We start from the raw sequence: 22,441 nt of genomic DNA, 5'->3' as shown, positions 1-22,441 counted from the left end.
AGGTACTCACTCAGAAGCGCACCGGTATAAGATGCCTGCTGAGCCCTGATCAGCCTTTGAGACAGACACGGGAAGACTTTGCTGGTGATCTCGATCTCTCACTGATCGCCCAGCCCTCCACCAATGTGCCGCTTTCCGATACTGATCTGCAGTCGCCCAAGATCATCAGGAGCCCAGAACCTGTCTCATGTGGATTCCGACTGCGCGCCCTCCACTAAGTGGCATATTGACAGTGAGAGGCCTGTCAGACAATGCATGCCATTTCTGCAGTTCTCCATCGCTCCCGTGTATTTCACTTCAGACAATGAATCCAAAAGCAAAGTGCAATGCTAGAGCGCCTTGCTGATTCCTCGCGTCGGCTACCCCGCTGGGCATACTTTCCACTATATCAATAATACCTAATAAATACATTTGGAACTCTCACAGGGAAGCGAGCCGATATCTCCCATCAACCTGGGGTGTTCGTCTCAGCCTCCTTCCTCGTTGGGCGCCGTGCAGAACAACGATTCCACGTTGTTGTTCTGCTTACTGGTGGGATCATAACGGGCACAGCCGCCCACAGACTCCGCAAAGTCTTCTGCAAACCTCCAGGCGGTTGTCTTGGAGTCGGCCCAATCCACCCGGTTCCCGCTAAACAATATCAACGGTATGTTGGACTCATCTGCAACGCCGCCTTTGCGTTGATGGGCGGTCATGGCGCCCAGTAACGCATCCACAATAGAATCGGGAAATACTCGCCTTTCTCGTTGCATCAGTCTGTCAATCTCATCGGCAGCGGTAAGTGGGTTGTCATCCGTCAGACGGTCGGTTGGCAATTGCTGGTTCGAAGACTGTTGTTTTTCCTCGTCTTCCTTCATATATTCTTCTGGCGTTTGATGCAGTTCTTGATGAGCTGTCGCCGGTGACGAGTTTTCCCTGAGGGCAAATGCAGGATACATCATGTAGTAGCCCCGGGTCTGCATCATTTCTAGGACACTCTGAAGCCATGATGGATATTCGTGGGAGAGCACTGGTGTCGACTTGGCCCTCTTCCTGAATCCCGGATCGTTATGGATGCGACGAGACAAGAAAGTATGAAGCTCTACCCATCGGTCGCCAAAATACAGTGCTGCGTTGGACGAGGGTGCTTGCCAAAGGACCAGCGGTTCGACGACGGCTTCAGGATCAAATGGCGCTTTGGTCTGCAGGTCAGGAGCATAAGCAGGCAAGTCTAGTGACACACCAACTAAATGCTCCCTCAGTTTCACGTGTTTTGGTGCGTACCTGTACTCGAGGATGGAATGCATCAAAAACTGGAAGTAACCAGGAGATAGTTCAACCTTAGGCGAGAGCAGCAAAACATGAGCTTCATCGGCCGATAATGGGTAAAACGACTCAACGGTCCGCAGAGCTGCCTGTTCAGGCGAAAGGAAACTGGCATCAACCCTGCGCCGTATCACAACCCGGGACTCGCTGCCCACTGCATGTGCCGGCCACTGGAATTTGGACAGATAGTGGACCAGAAACGGATCGGGATTGGCAGGGAGTTCCACGGTGATCCGTGGCGAGGCGAACCCTGTATAGTCCGCATCCTTGATCGAACGGAGGAGTCTGATCAAGGACGCTGAAGACTCTGGCCTTGCTTGTATCACAATGTCGACGTGCACCTGATTGAAGTGCTTCAGTGACATGGGATCCAGTGATGAGATCCAGGAAAGACCTCCTGGCCCGCCAGGTGGAAGAGCGATGTGTGATATACCCAGCGAGGTCGTTTTATCCTTCAGCGCTTCCAAGAGCCATTTATCCTCATACTCGCCGCCTCCAGTCAAAACTGCCTGCAGTTGTAGGGTACCATGAATATGTCCCAGACTTGCACCAGCCCCGACGCCCAACCTCTTCTCCGAAGACTGAGCTGAGAAATCGGGTCGAGCATCATGCAGATTTATATCGCAATCAGCATCAGAGATTCCATTGAGGCTCCGAATCTCCTCCCAGTCGGCAGAAAATCGTCCCATGAATGCAAGGTGGACATGGGTGTGATTGTTCTGCGACATTGAACACGCAAGAGGCAGGATGTGTGGGATGCTTTCCAGTCTTGAAACCGCAAACAAAACATGTCCTTTATGATCGAAAGCATAAAACCGACCACGCAGCGTTTTGGATAGTCCGTAGAACTTGATAGGACCTTCGTAGTTTGGAATCGGGCCAACCTCATCCTGATGCCGCTCTTCGGATCCCCATCCATGCTGCCCAGGTAATCCGGGGGACAATCGTCCATAACGGCGGTCATAACGCTGAGAAGTAGGAGGGACGTCGGTGGGCATGTTCTTGAAAAAGAGGTACAGCAGCCATGCTGCCAGCAGAGCGAGGATAACGCGCCTACGACGAATGTGCTTCAGTCGACCGAGAAAGGGCAGCGACTTCGACCGCCGGGGTGTGAAGCCATCCTTCTTGTCATGGTCCCGAACCTCAGGGAGGAGCCGGCTCCTGGCTGCCATTCATAATACTTGTCGAACGTCCACAACGTTCACATTTGTCTTGAGGCAAGTGATGCAGTTGCAAATATGTTACAAACGTCGCGCGCACCTCCGTCGATTGGTCCTTGGGGGCGAGATCAACCGCCTACTACTGAGTGCAATTCATTTCGTCTGACTGGAGGTTGAAGGGGAGCTGCGCAGATGCTCTGCCTGCAGATGCACCTTGTCAGACAGATGCGCATACCACTGTTGTACTTTGCACCCTTGCCTGACGTTGGCTCACGTGACAGCTCGAAGCTCCCAATAATGCACATCCAATTGAAGTTGGCTCAATCATCACCAGATACATTTCACTCCCACATTTTGTCGCCTTTGTCAAGTCCATGGTCGATCGTGGGGCGAAGGGTTGCTCGAGGAAATGCGAGCACTATGGTCCCAAATCCCTCGACCTAGATTGAGTGGCTCGCTCTCTATCTCGTCGACCGATGCTATAACGTGCGGGCTCGTTCGGAAAAGCACCACTGCACCTTTGAGACGACGACCGACGTTCAACGATGCCTTCACAGTCTTGTTGGCGCCTGTTCTCGCGGCGTGCCTCATTGTGGACACGAGTTGGAAGGCACAGCAGCGAAAAGAGTGGGATGAAAAGCTGGCAACCATCAATGAAGAGATAGACCAGCTCAAGCAACGGGAAGCCCAAACTTGGAAGTCGATCCAGCTGCGATCGATCCGAAATGTCATCTCCCAGCAACGGAGAGGCTATGCCACCGCAGTACATGCACAAGAGCGGCAGGAAGAGTCTGAATATGACATTGACATGCCTATGTGGGAGGACCGAGGACGCGACCTTTCAAGTCTCCAAGGACTCTCCAAAGATGTGGCCAGCCCTGACAGCACACTACGCGAAACAAACTCTCGCGAACATGCTGTCTACTCACCTCAAGACATGGCAAATTTCCACAGGTATCATCGACTAAATGCAATCATGCTAGCTATCAAGATGCTCCTTCACCTCCGGATCGGACCAAGCCCTTTCTTCGAAATGTTTCCCGGCGACGATGATATAGACCGAGCAGACCTGCAGTTTCCTCAGGACACTAACCAGCTGGTGGATTTGTTGAAAATGACTCGCAAAGAGATCCGGCCCCTCAAGAAGTGGGACGATTTGATCATGGTTGCGCCACAGCTTGAAGCACAAGCTAAGAAAGGGGCATTGACAAGAGATATAAGAAAGCTGACGCACAGTTTCGATGAAGGCAAGATACCATTGACTGGCCTGATTGAGGGGTTTGGAAAGGTACTCATGCAGTCGGACGAAATCCCCTGTGTCTGGGCTTACACGGGGCTTATCCGAAGTCTTTCAAAGGTTGGGAGCTACAGTCTGGCTTACCATGTCACTGCCGCTCTGAAGAACAGCACACTGCCTTTGACCGATGATGCAATCTTTCACATCATCTTTCAGATCGGCAAGGCGTGTGACTCCCGTTCATTGAACCATATTTTGCAGATCATTGCAAGATCGGACAATCAACTGAATCTGGAGACGAAATGGGAAAAGGTGTACGCCAATGGTCTTGACCTGCCTGTTCCAGTATCACTACACCCAGGGACGTTACAAGTGTTGATTTATGCAGCTTTGAGATGTGAGCAGCCCGAACGAGCCGAAGGCTGGTTGACATTACTTCAAGAGGCAGACTACAGCACGCTATGGAAGGATCATCTATTCCGAAGCTTTCTGTCTTACTACAGTTCTCACAGCAACTGGACAGCTGGGAAAGTCTGGTTGAGGCGATCGGTCCAACACGCGGTGTCTATTGCCACTCAAAACATGGATGCGCTCGCCCGGGTGATATTCCGCATGCTTGATTTATGTGTGCGTTGCCGCAAGCTTCCGGAGTATACCATGATTCTTGACGCGGCTGTCAACGCAGGCATCAGGCCACCGGCGGTCTCCAAGAATGCCAACAGCCACAAACCATTCCACGCTCGAGCCCGCAGCATTTTGCTCGAATGGGAGTCCCTGCCGATTCCGGAGGACGCGGACTCGCTGTCCACCGAAGACAAGGCAAAGAGGTTTCAAGAGGCATGCAGACCTCTGCTGGAGGAAGCACCTAGCCACACTGCTGAGACCAAGAAACCGTCGCAAGTCGACGATAGCAGCGACTTGGTTCTCATGCCTGCAACCACACATTACCTACGGTATTCTGTGCGTCGACGGCTCAAAGAAGAACCTTCTCCAGGCGCTGACCACCAGTCGAATGAGGCAAGTCTTCGCGACTTGGCCAGTTTGCAAGGCAAGATTGCAACTCAAGAGGCGGCCATCGCGAGCCTTAAGGGACAGTTAGCTATAGCCGAGCAGAAACAAATCGCTTCTCAGCAGCAAGAACAAGAAAGGCTGGCGAGAGAGCAAGAGCTGCAGAGAACGACTCGCGAGTTGCAGGAGGCACTGCAAGAGTCCAGAACTGCACTGGAACAATTACAAGCCCAAAACCAAGGCTATGCGAAAGAACATGCCGAGTTGCGCGCGGAAATAACAGAGCTGAAGGAGATTGCCCGGCGATTCATGCAGCAAAAGCAGCTCGATAATGCGGTTCAACGTAAAATGCAGCCACGAGCGGAGGGGGTTGAAGTGGCACCCAAAAGAGCCGCGGCAACAACTACCGTTACGCCGTCAGAGTCTGCAGATTCAACTGCGATTCGAGCAACCTCTAGACTGCCAGTATCGGATTCATCCGTGAAAGAAACAGGGACTGCACCGCCCGTTGATACCAGCCACGAACTGGTGTCCCGGTCAGTACAAGCTGGAATGAAATCAATCAAAGCGGCTTCCACCAGTGACGTGGAGATGGACGTCAAGATCCGAATGCACGGATGTCGTGAGCCGTTCTACCCGCCGCGAGTCAAGGGTTGGCATCGAGTTGACTTGCGGTGATGAACATCGCTAGGCACTTGTTCGAGAGTCATCAAACCACTCCGCATCTTCTGAGCATGTGCACATCTAGTGTGTGTGTTTGTCTCGGAGGTAGACATTTGGCCCTGCAGAAGGTTATGTGAGGAGTTGTAGTCTGGACTGAGGCCGACGCAGGTGCTGATCCGCTCTCTCGCCTCCTTGGATCATCTCGGGCAGTTTCCCAGTCTCGCTTTTGGGTCGTGGGCCGAGTGACTCGCAAACACAGGCGCAGACGTAATTGCGGATGCAGACTCAGATATTGCGATCCTTCGTACCGTCTGTTACGGACAGACTCATTCAACCCCTACGGCAGATCAGACTGCAGCTTTCTCAAGCGCTGGAATGGTGCTCAAGTACCTATGTATCCAGCCGTCCCAAAAGCCGTGCCTTCACATCCCGCGGTCAAGGCCATATCATGATCCATTCAGCTTCAGGGGCCACTCCCGCAGCTACATCTCCACCGAAGGAGAACTACGACCCCTCGTCTGAGTATGGTGCGGTATACATTTTCCTTCCTGCAACACCACAGCACCTTAGACCGGAAAACAGACCAGCCAGCCGCAGAGTCAGACGTGGTCCGGGGCTTTTACGCAGGGGATATGGTCTGTTGGACTCCGAGGCAACTCGCGATCGAGGTCCCTTGCACGATCGAAATCTCAGCCACAGTACACATGCTGTCTTCCTGCTACAAAGACCTCGATGGACCAAGAATTATTCCGACTCCCCTTCATCAACCGTCCTCGGGATGGGCCCTGGCTCGGTCCGGGGACCATGGAATGTGAATGTGGTCCATTCCTTCTTCGCCGCCGGGAATCATATCACGAGAACGGAAAAGATATACATACCAAAGCCAAGTACAAATACAGACATAAAGACAAGAGAATCAATGACCTACGTGTCCCAAGTACATACGTTAGATATATATATCCAAACTTAAAACTGAAGTGGACGCGAAACCAAATTGTTTACAATCATATCGAATCATGCCGATCGCTTGTCTAATGCTAACTGTAGGATAACTCCATAAACCACAATTTGAACGCCGATGGGGTTGACCAGAAACAACCAAGCCAACCCAGACGCCGGAAAAGGGGAAACCGACCTCCCCCAGCTAGAACCCTTAACGAGAGATGCAAGTGACTCCCTCCGCCCTTTTCCCCCATTACGCCTCGTTCTGGGCGGTTTCGCTCATAAAGTAATGCGACAATACATGAGCAAGTGGACATATACGGTGGGCACTGTATTATCAGTGTCACTGCTGTTTCGCCGTTGTTGCCGTCGTCAACAGCGCGTCATTGCCAGTGCCGCTGCCGGTGCCAGGACCATTATCAACCAAGACCTTCAGAGCCTCAACCCCAATCTGAAGCAAAGCAGGATCCCGAACCTTCCTCATACAACTCTTCAGCTTCTCCACAGCACCGGCCTTGATAAACGCGTCTTTGGCTCTTTGAACAAGCTGCGCCGCATGCTCTTCATCATCAGGCGCACACAACAAGTTCCTGACAATAACCAGCCCTCGATGAACGACACCCGGATCATCCTCGTCTCGACACAACTCCAGAACAATCTCCGGCCCACGCTCCAAATCCAACAAAGCCGATCCCACAGGCAAAGGAAACTGCTCCGTAAGCATGGCGAGGGCACCGCCCGCCGCTCGTCGCGTAGGGAGATCATCGACATCAGCCATCGCGACCAGGATATGAAGACGGGTGCTGGCGCGTTTCGAGCCATCTGCAAACTTCTCGGCGCCAGCGGCTATGGTGGTCAAATTACAGATGAGCTCGCACGCGGCGCGGCGCAGCATGTTGTTGTTTCCCAACAACAAATCTTCAATGTCGTCCCATGCAGACTTGATGATCATGTTGGCTGCATAGGGTTCCGGCGCCGATGCGAGATTGGTCAGGGCGAGTAAACTTTCAAAGACGGGCAGTAGGTCGCGCGGTTGGTTAGTTAGTCCTTCACTTTTGGAGGATTTCAGTAATGCCACCAAGGGGGGCACTGCTTCTGTCATGTCCGGCGTGGTTCCGGGTGCGAATACATGTGCTGGATTCAAGGATATCAATACCCTGGCTAGCGCGTGAGCGGCGTCAGTGTTGTTGTTGTTGTCGACTTCCGACGACTCAAGGTTCTTCTGGGCATGAGACACCAATAGCTTGACTGCTCCCTGTTGCGCGATCTTGCCTCTGTCCTTTGGATTTTTGGATAATGCCAGAAGGATCCGGTCGGTCAATTGAGCTGCGGCTGGAGATCTGCCTTTATTCAACTTGGTCAATGTCGCCACTGCGCCGGCTTCGACCACGGCGGTACATCGAGCTCGAACGTGATCGTCGTTCTCCAGAGGACTGGGATCGGCAGGTTTCGTGGCGTTGGCGTAAGCTTTGAGCTGGGACATTTTCTTCTGTTCTTCCGACAGGACCGGCGCATATTGAGTAAGATTCGAAAGGATGCTCAATCCACCGACAATGATCTCCGGGGATTCAATATTGGCTTCGAGAGTGTGGAGCAGAGATTTGAGAAAATTCTTGTCGGTGGCGAGCGCTTCTTTCACCTCGGGTTTCAAAGATGTATACGCAAGACCTTCAATCGAGTCAGACACGCTGCGGCCTTCTTCATCCACAACAAGAGTCTTTTTAAACAAATCGACAAGCTCACTAACATCATCATCCGCCTTGTTGGCTCTCTGATCTCCCGCCTTCACCCCCGACGTCCTTAGTTTGGCCAACACGGTCGCTGCCACTGATGGTTGTTTGCCCGTCCCGTTACTGACTTTGTGTGACAACCACTTTGAGCAATACTGTGCAATCGCTGTGCGGCACGCCCCGTCAATGCATGCAGCGTTCAGCAGCATGAGAAACGCGTCGTGCACCTTGGAACTGCCGGATTGTTTTTCGAGAAGTGGCATGATAGAGGCCAGAAATCCATCAGTCAAGAAAAGCTGAGCCATCATGGTGGGAATGACGGGGAACAAATTGGCGGCCGCCGAAAAGGCTAGAATGAGGTCGTCACCTTTCTGGCGCTCGGCGTGGGTTTTGATATACCTGTATAAGTATTCTTGTCCCGTAGTGTTGGCGACTTCAAAGAATTTGGAGAGAACAAGGGTGGCTTGGCCACGGACATCAGCAGGCAGTCTCAAATCCAGGGAACTCATTAGAGCTTCGAAAGCCTCCTCATCGATGAAGGATTGTAATCGATGAGTATCGGCCATAAGTAGAAGAGCGATGCCTTTAAGCGCTCTGCCATCATGATCATGGCCACTTTCCATGAGTTTGGCAAGAAACAACTGAAACAAATCGTCTTCCACGCGGAGCCGCACTTCCTCGGCGGGCCATAGTTTATCATCCAGGACGACGGATCGAAGGCAGTTAGCCGCGTCATCACCCCGGTCGTAGACATTATCAAAAAACTTGGTGGTTGATTGTTCCAACTCGGAGGCGATATATTGCCTCACTGCAGGGCTTTGCCGGGCGAGTTCGGCAATGATGAAATTCTGTGCATTGGACATTTTAGGGACTGGCTGACTGTCAAGGATGATTCGAAGACATTCCAAGGCGACCGAGTCGGCGTTGGAGGCTTCCGGACTTCGCAGGTAGTTGACGGCTTCTTCTCCTGCGCGGTTGTCATGATAAAGAGCATACCTCCGACATAGGTCTAGGAGCGGCGAATTGAGCTGGTCGTTGTGGATGGCCAGAAAGGCCTCCTGAACATCAGGAATGTCATGGCCGAGAGCGGCTGCCTCTCTCAACTTTCGAGAAGCTTGCTGTCGAGATGTTAGAGTACAGAAAGATGAGAGTTTCAATATCGGACTTACCACTTTGTCACCAGCAAGGGACAGCTCAACAGCTTCTTTGGCCAGTACAGCGGCCCGTTCCTCAGACAGTTTCCGGGTCATTCGCTGGACTGCAGCCATGGTTGTCGACATTGTAGGCAGACGTGTTCAGGAGAACAGATAGTAGAATGATATTGGGAGGCGCAGAAGATAGGATAGATATGGGCGTGGTGAAGGAGGTGAAGGAAATTGAGTCGCCACCAACTGAGGCGATGCTATGATGTGAAGTTCATTGTCACTTGTACTAGCAGTCGATATTGGACAGAAGACGACGCGTAACAGTAGAGTTTGGTGAAGGTGAAGAGAAAGGTGCAAAGTCGGCGACGGGGGCGAAAGTGAGTCGAAAAGTCTGAAAGAAAGTGATAATGATTAGGTCAAAGACTCTCTGTTAGAGTTGAAGGTTGGTGGTCAAGGGCGGTCAGATGATAAGGTGCTTATGAAGGCGCAAGTGACACAAATTTCTTCGGTCCCGAGCCGTGGTGTCGTTTTTTGTATTGTTGAAGATGTGAGGCGGACAATGACTACTAAGTCAGGCACGGACAAGGCGACCGGTGTAAGGCGCGCGAGTACACAGTGTGAGTGAGTGTGAGGCGAAGAAGAATGCAGACCCAAGGCTGACAGGGCGTTCTTCGCGTTCAAGTTATCTGACTGCCAGTGCAAGGTCCAAGTACCAGGTCTTTGAGAATCGTAGGCTCAATCAGCGAGTCGTGTCGTGTCCGGTGTACAAGAGGCCGTCGACGACTGGTAGGTACCTAGGTACTGGGGCTGCTGAAAGTCTGAGTCGGGCTGCTCGGGGCCGGCGGTAAGTGGAATTGATTGGCCGGGAAGTTGTTCTTGGGGCGGGAAAAAGAAGGCAAGACTTCGGTCCGCGCAAGGGAAACGAAACGACTCGACTCGACGGGCGGGAGCGACAAATCGCAGCAGAGGACAGCCACTGATAAAAAAGCAGGCAGCCAAATATCCGTAATAATAATGACAAAACAACTTGAACGGCTATGACGGACACTAGTTGCCTAGCGAGCCACGTGGGAGGCCGATATCGTTCCGAGTGGAAGGGAAAAGGCAGCAATTGTGGTTCAGGTTGCAGTGGGCTCATACAATTGCAGTGACACTGGCTGAGATGAGAGATAAATTATAACATGTGCTGCTGGATTAAAAATCATATACCGAAATTAAACCACTAGCACTGATATAAAGTGGTTCTGCTCAACTAGGCGGAAAGCGGTGGAAAAATCGACATGTGGTCGGCGATAAACTAGCGCCGCTTACGAGTTTTTGGCCGAGATGAGGTAAAACTGCAACTACGCCGCATGTGGTAGAGATAACGAAACAACAGTACTCTACTTCTGCCACTCAGTACTGCCACGTTGACTGTTGGATGGTTACTACACGTCTGGAACGGCTGCCCAACAATAAGGAACGACTCTGCCTTCACAACAATATCATCATTCTAGCTGCCAGTTTAGGGGTTGCAGGATGAAGCGGTGAACAGGCCTGATGCGCATACCAGTGTCCTACCCACTTCGGGGCAAGTGGAAGGTCTTCTAGTGATACTGTAACATTTTATAGTGCAGTGCAACAACCCGAGCTGAATAAAGTGTGAAGCTTACCTCAGCCTTGTGATGCTTGATTGATGCCGCTGTTTGTATAACGTAGTACTGTGTATACCTACTACCAGGTAGTAGTAGGTGGTAATGTCAAAGGGGTTGGTGCGAGGCTGGCGCAGTTGATTTGCAGGCAGCGGACTCCTTAGCCACCTAATCCCTTTAGGGGCTGACTGTGGCTAACACGCAGGTGTGGCGCTTGCAGTGGCTTAAGTATCGCAACCTCAACATCAACCACAACGTCAACTGGTGTAGAACCTGAACAGCGACGTGGTTCACAATACTGGTCGGTATATCAGCATCATTATTTGCATCTCTCTTCAAGCCACCATTCCTTCTGGTCCGTCAACACCTTAATGCCCAATTCTGGGTATCTAAAATCCTCACCATGAACGCCGTCGACGGCTCTGAACATTATGACAAGACTTCTCACGGTATGTACATTGTCTGAATACCGCTTGTGAAATAGTGCCACGAAAAGCCTGGAGACAATTGCGATGGGCTCCTATGGCCTTCCCATACAAGCTTGAATATTGGATGACCGACAAGGCTGCCAACACGATTGAAAAGAGCATATAACAAAGATATGAACTACCAGCCTGAGACCTATTACAAGCGTTCTCTACCATCATCAACCCTTGTCCCTCTATCAAGCCCGTTCATTCATCTTACTATCATCCCAGCTCAAACACTGCCCAGGTAACTAACTATTCACTATTCGCCCAATACAGAACAATCTCCCTCCCTCCTAGCCATCATTCTCGACACCAATCCCGCCGCCTGGTCATTACTCTCATCCACCCTATCCTTCTCATCAGCCGTCGCCAATCTGTTAGTGTTTATCAACGCCCACCTCGCAGCAAACTACACCAACAAAGTCGCCGTGATCGCCTCCCACTGCGACAAAGCGACCTGGCTATATCCGACACCAACAGAACAAGAACCACCACCACCACTATCATCATCCTCTCACACCAACAACAACGACCTAACCGACTCGACGAAACGATTCAAACTCAACGTCAACAACGGTACCAAAAACAATGACTCTATTCCATCCTCCTCCTCATCCGCCGAAGAAACAGGCAACAAATACCGACCCTTCCGCCTCGTCGAAGAAGAACTCATCCACAACCTCACCACTCTCCTCGCAAGCACATCTCCCGACGCCGTCTCACGAAGTCCCACCACCATGATCGCAGGCGCATTGACCCTGGCTCTAAGCTATATCAACCGCGAATCCATCGCCTACGCCGAATCAGTAATTGGCTCAAGCGGTGCAGCCGATACCACTGCCGCTGCCACCACCAACACCACCACCACCACAGGCGACCCCAACAGTTCCTCCTCCAACAACAATACATCTCTCCAGTCGCGCATCCTGTTGGTGTCCGTCTCCCCCTCGACAGACCTGGCTCACCAGTACATTCCGATCATGAATGCCATTTTCGCCTGTCAGAGACTAGCTATTCCGATTGATATTTTGCAATTACCTTTACCTTTGCAAACCAACAACACCACCACTCAAGCGCAACAAACCAGCACCAACAATCAAACTCCCGCCGGTGACAACAATACGACAACGGCAGGCAATACGTCAAACTCGACCGTCTTTCTGCAACAAGCTGCCGACGCGACGCACGGGATCTTTATTGCTGCACAGCTCCCAAAATCTCAATCCCAATCACAAGCATCAGCAGCATCATCCCAAGCTTTCCTCACATACCTCCTAACATCTCTCCTCCCATCTCCCTCGACCCGTGCCGCCCATTTGATCCTCCCGACCCGCATCGACGTCGACTTCCGCGCCGCCTGCTTCTGTCACCGCAATGTCGTTAGCGTCGGTTTTGTCTGCAGCATCTGTCTGAGCATTTTTTGCTCTGTTCCCGAAAACGCGGATTGTTTGACCTGCGGCACTCATTTGTCGCTCGGCAACTACGGCGCCCGGCCTGTGGTCGTCCCTCCGGCGAGGAAATCCAAGAAGAAACAACTACAGCAACATTCGACCCCAGGAACGCCAGGGACACCAGGTACCCCACAACGACAACAATAACAATAACGAGCTCAAAATGCTACTGCCAGGTCGATCCGGCTTTACAAAAACAAAGCACAAGTTCAACGGTGATAGCACTAAGCTCGGTTCAACTTTAGGCTGGGTATCTGGGTTGCTATTCTAGGTCGGGTGTCCTATTTCAAGGCTGCTAGAGGGAGAACACACCTCGAGGCCTGCAGTACTGTGACATGCCTATCGGGACGGACTGATAACTAATAATATGCCGCTCCACCCACCCTTTCGCTTCTCTCCTGTCCCGTCCTTTTTGTTTTTGCAACCCTCACATAAATCTTGCTGTTCAACAAGCCCTGTTCTTGGCCACGTCTCTCTTCCTGTGGCATCGTTCTTCTGGGCGGTGCGGATAGTAGCTGATCCTCTAGGTGCATTGTCTGTCGGCTTCCACCTCGAGCGCGTTCCCGTACAGGCACTTCTCACTTTCCATTTGGCAGATACGTCTCACGAGCTTCATCCGCGAAGTCGGCCGCTTTTGACTCGGGTCACACGTCCTCCCTGAGCAATTGAGCCGTGTCCTTTGCTGCGTGACATGGTACAGACCGGTTTGCGTTCTTCCGAGTGCATAGATGCCAAGGCAAAGGAATCCGTGTTATGCCCGAAGTAAAAGTAGATACCGTCGCGGGACTTCTTGACTGCCAGAATTCCAATGGCTCCGGCGCAGTGGGTGTTGATGACTCCTGGATGGGTCATGAAGTCGTTCTGAATAACAGAATACATGGCTTCGTCTTCGTTACACGATGCCAGCTTCCCGTTCTCCTTGCGCACTGAACTGTAGATCCGCTCTGCCGCCGTGGCCGCTGCAGTCGTCGTGACCATATGTTCTCCAGTGCCGCTGGTAACAGTGGCAACGCAAGTTTGTGTCGCATCTTGTGGATCGGCAGGAATCACGGCTGTGCCAATGCCGACCAGAGCTGCTGGACCACAGCGTCCCTTGTGTTTCATACCAATACCGCCGGAAGACGAGCCGGCCGCGATGTGGCCAAAACAGTCCACTGCGATCGCTCCTACAGTGTCCGTAATATTATCTTCCCGTTCATAGTGTTCCATGTTCGGGGTTTCTTGGGGTCCAACGGCAAGCAACTCCAGGGGGATATCTTCCTCGTCACCCATTGGGCCGTCGAAGGAACCGTTTAGCTTCTGTCGCTTGGGAGCAGAGGCTATCCATGGCATATGGTCGTCAGCTGTAAGGTCCGAATCATCGGCTGATCCATGCTCGACGAAGCTGCTTTGCTCTGTCGCAAAGCTAGGCGATACATTGAGGGAGGACGGATGTCTTGAGTTTCTGTCATCTCCGACCCTTGCCAAGGTCGGTACATCCGCAGCTGATGCAACCAAAGGCCGCACCATGGGAGGCAGTTTTGACAAGGTCGGACGCTGCTCAAGCACCGAAGGTGAAGGTGCCGGACTGGAAAAGCCCGAGGCTGAAGGAGAAGGGACGGCTTGAGTAAAAGCGGTAGTCTGGCCTTGTGTCGAGTTCTGTCCGAAACTCTCCTGTTCTTTCACCTTTGCTTCTTCAAGATCCATTTTCCATCTGTACCACCGTTCACGAGCGTTCGCCGAGACGAGAAAGTCTGGGGGGAGGATAGGTATACCCTTGTTATGGGCGTAGTCGGTGGCACCTGGTCCCACCAGAAGGTTAGGTGGAACTCGTTGTAGAGACAATGGCTTGGTCGACTCGTCCAGAACTAGTCGAGCCACGGCAATGGGGTTTTTGACCTGAGAGATAGCGCCCACCGCGCCACTGCGACCTAGGTGATCGATCATGGTAGCATCACATTCGACCTGGCCTTCTATGGTCAAGTTGCTACCATAACCCGCATTCGTGATTTCCTTGTCCTCCAGAAGTCGAATCGCCATCTCCACAGCATCCGTGGCATCCCCTCCATTTTTTAAGACAGCCATGGCGACTTTAGCCGCATCGTTGACGGCCGTCAGGTGCATTCGTTCATTTTGATGGCTATGGTACCCTGCTCCGGCGTGGATGAATACGGCACAGAGGTCGCCACTGTCGTGAGATCGACGCGGCATTTGATGATATCGGATGGCGAAGACATGAAACTTGAAGAGGAGTAGAGGATCGAGGCAGCTCTTTTTCAGGCTATGTTCATTCGTGATTGATCCCTCCGAAGCACCAGGTATCGAGAGAGCGAATCGATACCGAGAGAGATAACAGGCGAGAACAGAGATTACAACATGCACTGCAATGTGGGATACAGTGAACAAGAGTGAATGTGATGGTCAGAAGGTGGCGTTTGGCTGTTGGAACGCCAGACCCACGAGACAAGTGACAAGGAGAGTGCTCACGCCGGTGAGTGACGGCGAAACAAACGCAAACGAATGAAGGAGATAAAGCCTACAGCCTTTAAAGCTGTTGGGCGGAAAGGTGCTGGAAAGGTAGTATGCTAGAAGAAAGGATGTGGCTTATCTCCAGTCGTGGTAGCGCAGCAGCAGCAGTAGCAGTCTGCTCAATAGTGGTGGTAGTAATGGTACATGCAGTGGCAGGCAGTACGAGAGCAACCGCAGGCTGCACCGCGGTGAAGAATAAGGAGTAGTAATCTGAAGCTGGTAGTCGTACTGTAGTGACGGTGGAAGTAGGAATAGTCATCGCCGTCAGGCTGCGCCATTCATTGACCTTCCGGACAACGAGCTCTGCGCCTGCAGTTACAGGCTGCAATCTTCAACCCTCCATCATGCTGTGTCCTCCTTAACAGTCAAACCAGTAGAGTGACCGCAACGTGAGTCTCTGACCAACTCCGCTCAGGCCATATTTACTGTGGTAGAGCTGAGACACCTATCCTGCATACCTAGGTATACATTGACATCGCCAGAGACGGGCAAACGTTGACTTTTATTGGATACCCGGAGGTCTCGGTTCTTTACAATAGACGTCGAATAATTAGGGCAATCACGTGCAACTTCCGGCTGACTAAGACATGCGACAGCGACCACGACCAACCCACTTCAGGCGTCAGGTCTCAAGTACCTACGTCCTACTTACTACCTGGCCAGCACTGCAACTTGTCGTTCCATTGTCTGCCATATTGAAGCTGCCTGCCACCAACGTAGGGTGCCTATCTTATAACTTCTCGCCGTCTCAGCCTTGCGATGAGCATACAGGCAACTCCAGCTTCCCCCTAGCAGCCCTCTTCCTTGAAATAACACGCCATATCCTCCGTCCCTAGCCCCAGTTCGAGGCCGCGCAGTTGCACATCCTCCACCATGGCCTCCCAAACCCCAGCCGTTGTCATGGACAAGTAGGTACAACTGCAGACCATACATTGAAAACCACTGCTAACAACACTCACAGTGGGACTGGATTTTCCAAACTTGGTGCGCTCATGCCCCTCAGCTTCCCTCTTGTCCTCGTCTAACGCGCCGGTTGTTAGGGTTCGCCGGGAACGATGCCCCCTCATGGGTGTTTCCTACGGCCATCGCGATGAAAGGTGCCGGAGGGGGTGGTGCAGGAACAGGCCCAGGAAGACCATCCGTGGCAAACAAGCCTTCGTTCTTGACCGGCGGTGCAGGTCCTAGCTCGAATCTATCAGCAAAACGTGGCACTGAAGACCTGGACTTCTTTATTGGAGACGAGGCTCTTGCCGCAGCAAATGGTCCGGGATACAGCATCAATTATCCCATCAGACACGGGCAGATCGAAAACTGGGACCACATGGAACGGTTCTGGTCGAACTCTATATTCCAGTATTTGAGAGTTGAGCCAGAAGACCATTACTTCCTTCTCACCGAACCCGTATGTGAGAAACATGATAAATCTGGAGCATTGGCAACTGACTACTTCATAGCCCCTAAATCCTCCCGAGAACCGCGAGAATACTGCGGAAATCATGTTCGAGTCCTTCAACTGTGCCGGCCTCTACATTGCGGTGCAAGCCGTCCTTGCTCTGGCTGCTTCATGGACATCCTCCAAAGTGGTCGACAGATCTCTTACCGGAACGGTCATCGACTCCGGTGACGGCGTGACACATATCATTCCCGTCGCCGAAGGGTATGTGATTGGATCGTCGATCAAAAGCATTCCAATCGCAGGACGAGATATCACCTATTTCGTGCAGAGTCTCCTCCGAGACCGAGGGGAGCCCGATAGCAGTCTGAAGACGGCCGAAAGGGTCAAGGAGGAATACTGCTACGTCTGTCCCGATATTGTCAAGGAGTTTGCTCGATACGACAAGGAACCCGATCGGTTCCTCAAGCATACCGTCACCTCGCCGAACGGAAGATCAGTGACGATCGATGTCGGCTACGAACGATTCTTGGCCCCTGAGATCTTTTTCAATCCCGAAATTTATTCTTCAGACTTCCTCACCCCCCTTCCGACAGTTGTCGACGGCGTCATTCAATCGTCGCCTATTGACGTGCGTAGAGGGCTTTACAAGAACATTGTCTTGTCTGGTGGCTCGACTTTGTACAAGGACTTTGGCCGTCGGTTACAACGCGACATTCGACATTTGGTGGATGCCCGTATCCGTGCGTCGGAAGCTCGCAGCGGTGGCGCCAAGAGTGGTGGATTGGAAGTCCAAGTTGTCACTCACAAGCGTCAAAGACATGGCCCGTGGTTTGGTGGCAGTCTGTTGGGTCAGACACCCGAGTTCCGCAGTTACTGCCACACCAAGGCCGAGTATGATGAGGTTGGACCTAGTATTGTTCGGAGATTCGCCTTGCTAGGTGGTCCAGGCAGTACTTAGTTCGACAGGAAGACATTTTGCAGACTTAGGCGAGAAAGAAAAAATTGATTTTCGACTCTGGAATTCAACTCATCCTGCTGGTCAAGCTATTGGTATCACGCCATGAAATTGATATTCGTCTATCCAGTTGAATCCTGTCCAGGTTTGGTATCCTGTTCCTGTTCTATTCCGACCGTGATACAAGCTGGAATAGGAATGCCGGTAGTGCAGATCAAGTCAGACCCAATTACAATACATTGTACACCCGTTATTACCGAGTCCAAGCGTTCTCTCCTTGCACTCGACCCAATTGATTCTGGTTTGTCCCATTCCTTTTGTCCGTTCCTCATTTCTCAACCCTCGTCAAAAAACACACCCCCTCAACATGTCCCGTCTGAGGAAAGAAATCAAACCCTCTCAGACTTTCAATCTCATATCGCCAATTGCCTTTTCCTTTCACACCACCATCTTCATTGGCACCACCTCCATTTTTCGTACCATCATCATCAAATCCCGAAACCAACATCCCCACATCCCTCGCCTGAGTATGCACATTACAACTAACATACACCACTCTCCTCGGTCCAAAATTGCACAACTGCTTGAGGAAATCCACACTAGCCCCCTTCCGCGGCGGATCAATCACCACAAGCGTCTGATCCGGCGGAAAGGGCACATCTGCAAACAGACATTCTGCGTCGGCGGCGATAAACCCGGCGTTGGGGATGGAGTTGGCTTCTGCGTTGCGACGGGCGGCTTCGACGCCTTGCACGTCGATGTCGATCCCTAGGACTGAGGAAAAGAGCGGGGATAGGCAGACGGCGAAGAGGCCGCTGCCGCAGTAGGCGTCGAGGAGGTATTTGATTGGAAGGGGACTGGGGGTGGCGGTGGCGCCGCTGATGCCGTTGGTGTTGGCGTTGGTCATACTGCTCGAACTGCCCGTAGCACTCGCATTGTTCGTACTGCGAGCGGAGCGAGCAGTAGGCACACAATTCTCCCTCACATAGCGAATAAACGTCTCCAAAATGGAATTATTGTTCTGAAAAAACGAGTTGGCTCGACTCATGAATTTAAACTGTCCAACATGTTCGGTTGTCCAGTCACTTCCGTTTGAGGCATATGTTTTGATCTCCTGATAGTTGTCGTAGTCGTAGATGATCTGGGGCTGGCCATCTTCTTTTGTTAGGTGTTGGATCGATAGAGGTTGAGGGAGTGGGAGGGTCAATGGTGATGGATGGGGTGTGATGCATGTGGATAGACCGGTGAAGTCGACTGTGTCTGATTGTGCGTCGTAATTGGGGAGGTTTCCGTTGCTATTGCGGTTGTTAGGAGTAGAAATGCCGTTGGTGGCGGAGGTTGACGAGCTGATCGCTGACGAGGAATCGGCTTGCGTCTGTTCGGACTTTGTCGTATTCTGGTTGGACGAGACGTTCTTCTCGCTCTGTTGAGAGTTCTTCTCTTCGCTGGCGTCCGCGCCCATGAGGGGTTTGGGCTTGCGCACCGTCGATTCGCGCAGCAAAATAGTCGCGCCATTCTTGCGCTGGCTGAACGTCTCATGGACCTTGCGCCGCTCGATCCTCAGTCCTCGATTAATGATCGGCGTGCCGATAGGACACGACTCAATATCCATCACTTTGCGAGTCCCTTTGATACCGAACCCAATAGCAGGCGGAGGCGTAGCCGGAGCCAGAACATTTGAGTCTACATTGCTTTTATTCTTCCCACCTCGTTTCTTAGGCGCATCGTAATGAGGCGTCAATTTCGTCCGGTATCCATACTGCAGCGGCGAGCCCACGGTGTCCCCGACAGGTGGAATCCTTGACGGATCCAGATTCGAGAAATACTTGAACGCCTTCTCAACGATCGTCTTTTTGTGCTTCAGCTGCTCCTCGTACGACATCATCTGTAGCTGACAGCCGGAGCAGACGCCGAAGTACTTGCATCCGGGGGTGATGCCGTCACGTTTCGGCGACGGACGCAACACTTTGATGAAGTCGAGGTATGTGAATAGACCGTTGGGTTTCTGGGGGAACGTTTTGGCGAGAACCCGGTCGCGTGGCACAGAAAAGGGAACGACATAGACATGGTTCTTGTGGGTCGAATACGCTAGCCCGTCGCCTGTAGATGAGAGCTCTTCGATCTCGAGTTCTAGTTCTGTCTGGGGCTCTGGTATGGTGAATTTCACAGCGGCATCGGCATCTCCGTTGACTGTAGGTCCTGCTGCTGCCGCTGCTTGGCTCTGTTGCTGGCCTACTCGTAGGAGGGCTTCGGCTTCGAATGTGAGAACTTCGGAAGGCGTCCCTTCGCTCGCGAGCTTTTTGGGCATGAACTTCTGCCGTTTCGCTGGTTTGGACAACATTCTCAACTTTTGCATAATTTTCTTTGCTTAAGTTGTCACCGCTGCATTGTAATTCCCAGACTGCCACTGGAAAATTCTTCGGAATGAAAACCTTGTTGGCGGCCTTGGTGGTGATGGTACAGCCCCGACTAATTAAGGTGTGGGTGAATTGAAGAGCGCAGTGGGAAAGTTGTGAATGTTGTTACAATATGGCTGTGCAACATAAGGTATGGCAGAGTCCAGAGGCTGACCATCTCCATGCAGTCGTGATATTTCACGACGCCCCGTAAAAAGTCCAAACAAGTGAGTGAGTAGAGTCTGGCAACGGGAAAAATACATGGTCACGTGAGGGGAGGAACCAGGTAGACCAATCAGATAAGATGGATTACAGGGTTTGATCGATGTTGATGAGTGAGTTCATTGTTGGAAACAATGATCTTGGGGACTGCTATTCTGTATCCAGCATAATGGCTTCGTGGTCAATACGGACGGGGCCTTTTTGGCTCGTTAGGTAGACAACCAAATGCCGCTGTATATAATATGCCCCATCTGGACCCCTGAGTAAAAAAATGGAACCACCCTAGACCTCTCATTACAATCAATTTTCGGGTTTATGTGTACCGCTAACACAGAACGGCGGCTGGCCGCCATCATCTGAACGCCTTGCAAGACCCGAGCAACCTTGAGGACACCCGGGAAGCCTGTCTCCTCCCACTGGCATCCCGATGGCCAGCGGCACGTCCAACCAATTAGGGGATCATAGGCAGTTGGCCACGGCACGCCATGATTCGGTTAGGCGAAAGATCCGATCGATGACCGAAAGTGCCGTCCGTCGTGCTGCATGTGCTTTTGCACCATCAGAATCATTTTTCGAAGTTGGAGTAACAGTAAGTCGTGAGTAAAGGTTGACCGGTACTGCATATTTCCCAACTAGACGCCAAAGAAATTTCCATGGTCATAGCATATTTTGCTGACTTGCCGAATTTTTGGCTTGCATTCACGACCCATCTGTCCCAAAGTCGCTGTATCCTGTACTGTTATGAAGTGTAGACTTGCGCTCATTCGTCTGCCTAGACCTAGAGTCTAGGAGTGGACTATCCGCCTCCAGCTCGGGCGCCATCCCAGAAGGACGTTGAGAAGGCAACTCAATAGGCGAACCGAGGCTCTGCGCGGGCGTCCGTGACTTGCTCCGTCGATGAAACTCTTCTGTCGACAATCCCAATCCCATGATTTCCTGCGGCTCGGCCTCTTGGAATCGCGGAGTCCCGCCGGATGTATATGTGGGTGTAGGGGAGGATGGATCGTGTGCTGCTGACTTGGTGTAGTTTGGTAGAGGAGTGGAAACTATTTGTCCAGCATTAGTGACACGACACGCTCGGAACCTGCCCGAAGAACCAAGTCAACTCACCATTGGTGGCAGGGCTATAGTAATTTTTGAGCTCTTGCGATTGTGCCGGCTGAGAATTGGCAGCGGCTTTTGCTTTTCTTCGTCGCAAACAACAGTAGAACACGATTACGATGACCGCCAGCACAACCACTCCAGCCGCACTGGCACCCCCGGCTATGGCAGCCGTATTTGTCTTGTGCGATGACTGTGCGGGCGTAAAAGTTGATGTCGTCCAAGCAGTTGTCGTGGAACTTGATGTACTGGTGGGAGCTGGCGTTGAGACCGAGGACGGGACTGTGAACGTCGACGTTCCGGCAACGACGACTGTATGGAGGGCAGCGGGTCGCAAATCCGCAGAAGGACAGCCTTGACCATTGCATGGATTGCTCACGCAGCATCCTTGAAAAGGTATCGTGTTGGCGGCGCAGGTATACCATAAACCTCCATACGGACAAGAATGATTCGGATAGTCTGGCGCGGGACTTGTCACCGCACCAAAGCCCATCGGAAACAGGTTTTCCGCCGGGCACATCTGCCCTGAGCACGGATTGCTGGAGCAGCATCCTATGAATGTTGGATAGTTGACGTCTTCGCACTTGGCCCATCGCCCTCCCACCGGGCAGGATTCATAATCAGTATCGTTGAAGCTATCTCGCCGTTGTATCTGCGCCATATCCGGCATTTGTGCGTGGCGCGGCATGCTGTTCCTTTACTGAAGTTGATAACTCGCGGCAGATATTGTTGTAGAATGCAGACCGTTGAAAATCGCACAACGCTCGTTCGAGAAGGGCGCTAGTGAGTAAATCGACGCTTGCAATAGAAAGAAACTCGACAGTGAGGATCGAATAACAAACTTGAGCGAGATAGCAACCAAACCTTGTGTAAGGCGGCCCTCGACGGGTCTGTGGAGTATATGCTGCACAACAATGAGAGAGCAGCCACGCTGTATGAAAAAGCGAAATCCTTGCAAAACAGACGCCAGATTGAAAAGGGCCCCACTAACATATACGGATGGACTGCTCCGAAGCAATGTTTGGCGGCCTTATTATGACCATCGCCAGAAGGATGTCGACATGTGGAGGCCTGATCGATGGGTCGCCCGACAGTGTAGGACAGAGTCTTGACCTGTTTCA

At 52.0% G+C, this 22,441-nt stretch overlaps 8 protein-coding genes across 8 annotated transcripts; 3 read left to right on the top strand and 5 right to left on the bottom strand.

Annotated features, from left to right (window-relative positions):
* Positions 1 to 467: 467 nt before the first annotated feature.
* On the bottom strand, positions 468 to 2,477 carry HMPREF1120_01066 (26S proteasome regulatory subunit N1; the record flags this gene model as incomplete). The annotated part of the gene is made up of 1 exon (XM_009155072.1): positions 468 to 2,477. One exon carries the CDS (start codon positions 2,475 to 2,477, stop codon positions 468 to 470), a length of 2,010 nt encoding a protein of 669 aa, XP_009153320.1.
* A 269-nt stretch (positions 2,478 to 2,746) lies between these two features.
* HMPREF1120_01065 (uncharacterized protein) lies at positions 2,747 to 6,396 on the top strand. Its single transcript, XM_009155071.1, has one exon. It carries the CDS (start codon positions 2,875 to 2,877, stop codon positions 5,386 to 5,388), a length of 2,514 nt encoding a protein of 837 aa, XP_009153319.1. The 5' UTR covers positions 2,747 to 2,874; the 3' UTR covers positions 5,389 to 6,396.
* A 262-nt stretch (positions 6,397 to 6,658) lies between these two features.
* Positions 6,659 to 9,313, bottom strand: HMPREF1120_01064 (DNA ligase (ATP); the record flags this gene model as incomplete). The annotated part of the gene is made up of 2 exons (XM_009155070.1): positions 6,659 to 9,163; positions 9,215 to 9,313. 2 exons carry the CDS (start codon positions 9,311 to 9,313, stop codon positions 6,659 to 6,661), a joined length of 2,604 nt encoding a protein of 867 aa, XP_009153318.1.
* Positions 9,314 to 10,903: 1,590 nt separating this feature from the next.
* On the top strand, positions 10,904 to 13,124 carry HMPREF1120_01063 (transcription initiation factor TFIIH subunit H3). The gene is made up of 2 exons (XM_009155069.1): positions 10,904 to 11,270; positions 11,568 to 13,124. Exons 1-2 carry the CDS (start codon positions 11,225 to 11,227, stop codon positions 12,887 to 12,889), a joined length of 1,368 nt encoding a protein of 455 aa, XP_009153317.1. The 5' UTR covers positions 10,904 to 11,224; the 3' UTR covers positions 12,890 to 13,124.
* A 230-nt stretch (positions 13,125 to 13,354) lies between these two features.
* HMPREF1120_01062 (taspase, threonine aspartase, 1) lies at positions 13,355 to 14,932 on the bottom strand (the record flags this gene model as incomplete). Its single annotated transcript, XM_009155068.1, has 1 exon — positions 13,355 to 14,932. One exon carries the CDS (start codon positions 14,930 to 14,932, stop codon positions 13,355 to 13,357), a length of 1,578 nt encoding a protein of 525 aa, XP_009153316.1.
* A 946-nt stretch (positions 14,933 to 15,878) lies between these two features.
* On the top strand, positions 15,879 to 18,199 carry HMPREF1120_01061 (actin-like protein 3). Its single transcript, XM_009155067.1, has 4 exons — positions 15,879 to 16,158; positions 16,212 to 16,234; positions 16,291 to 16,652; positions 16,705 to 18,199. Exons 1-4 carry the CDS (start codon positions 16,124 to 16,126, stop codon positions 17,602 to 17,604), a joined length of 1,320 nt encoding a protein of 439 aa, XP_009153315.1. The 5' UTR covers positions 15,879 to 16,123; the 3' UTR covers positions 17,605 to 18,199.
* Positions 17,930 to 19,942, bottom strand: HMPREF1120_01060 (TRM2 protein; the record flags this gene model as incomplete). Its single annotated transcript, XM_009155066.1, has 1 exon — positions 17,930 to 19,942. One exon carries the CDS (start codon positions 19,940 to 19,942, stop codon positions 17,930 to 17,932), a length of 2,013 nt encoding a protein of 670 aa, XP_009153314.1.
* A 976-nt stretch (positions 19,943 to 20,918) lies between these two features.
* HMPREF1120_01059 (uncharacterized protein) lies at positions 20,919 to 22,008 on the bottom strand (the record flags this gene model as incomplete). Its single annotated transcript, XM_009155065.1, has 2 exons — positions 20,919 to 21,265; positions 21,330 to 22,008. The coding sequence occupies 2 exons, from the start codon at positions 22,006 to 22,008 to the stop codon at positions 20,919 to 20,921; spliced, it is 1,026 nt and encodes a 341-aa protein (XP_009153313.1).
* Positions 22,009 to 22,441: the final 433 nt, after the last annotated feature.

Source organism: Exophiala dermatitidis, assembly GCF_000230625.1.
Source record: "Exophiala dermatitidis NIH/UT8656 unplaced genomic scaffold supercont1.1, whole genome shotgun sequence".
Lineage (NCBI taxonomy): Eukaryota > Fungi > Ascomycota > Eurotiomycetes > Chaetothyriales > Herpotrichiellaceae > Exophiala > Exophiala dermatitidis.
Note: the sequence above shows the minus strand (reverse complement) of the source record. Positions and strands in the feature narration are given on the sequence as shown.

What these genes read in the sequence shown, in the direction of transcription:
- HMPREF1120_01065 (XM_009155071.1), top strand. Translation starts at nt 2,875, where the DNA reads ATGCGAGCACTATGGTCCCAAATCCCTCGACCTAGATTGAGTGGCTCG.
- HMPREF1120_01063 (XM_009155069.1), top strand. Translation starts at nt 11,225, where the DNA reads ATGAACGCCGTCGACGGCTCTGAACATTATGACAAGACTTCTCACG. An exon ending in TTATGACAAGACTTCTCACG is followed by an intron (nt 11,271 to 11,567) that starts GTATGTACATTG and finishes CGCCCAATACAG; the next exon opens with AACAATCTCCCTCCCTCCTA.
- HMPREF1120_01061 (XM_009155067.1), top strand. Translation starts at nt 16,124, where the DNA reads ATGGCCTCCCAAACCCCAGCCGTTGTCATGGACAA. An exon ending in CCAGCCGTTGTCATGGACAA is followed by an intron (nt 16,159 to 16,211) that starts GTAGGTACAACT and finishes CAACACTCACAG; the next exon opens with TGGGACTGGATTTTCCAAAC. An exon ending in ACTTCCTTCTCACCGAACCC is followed by an intron (nt 16,653 to 16,704) that starts GTATGTGAGAAA and finishes ACTACTTCATAG; the next exon opens with CCCCTAAATCCTCCCGAGAA.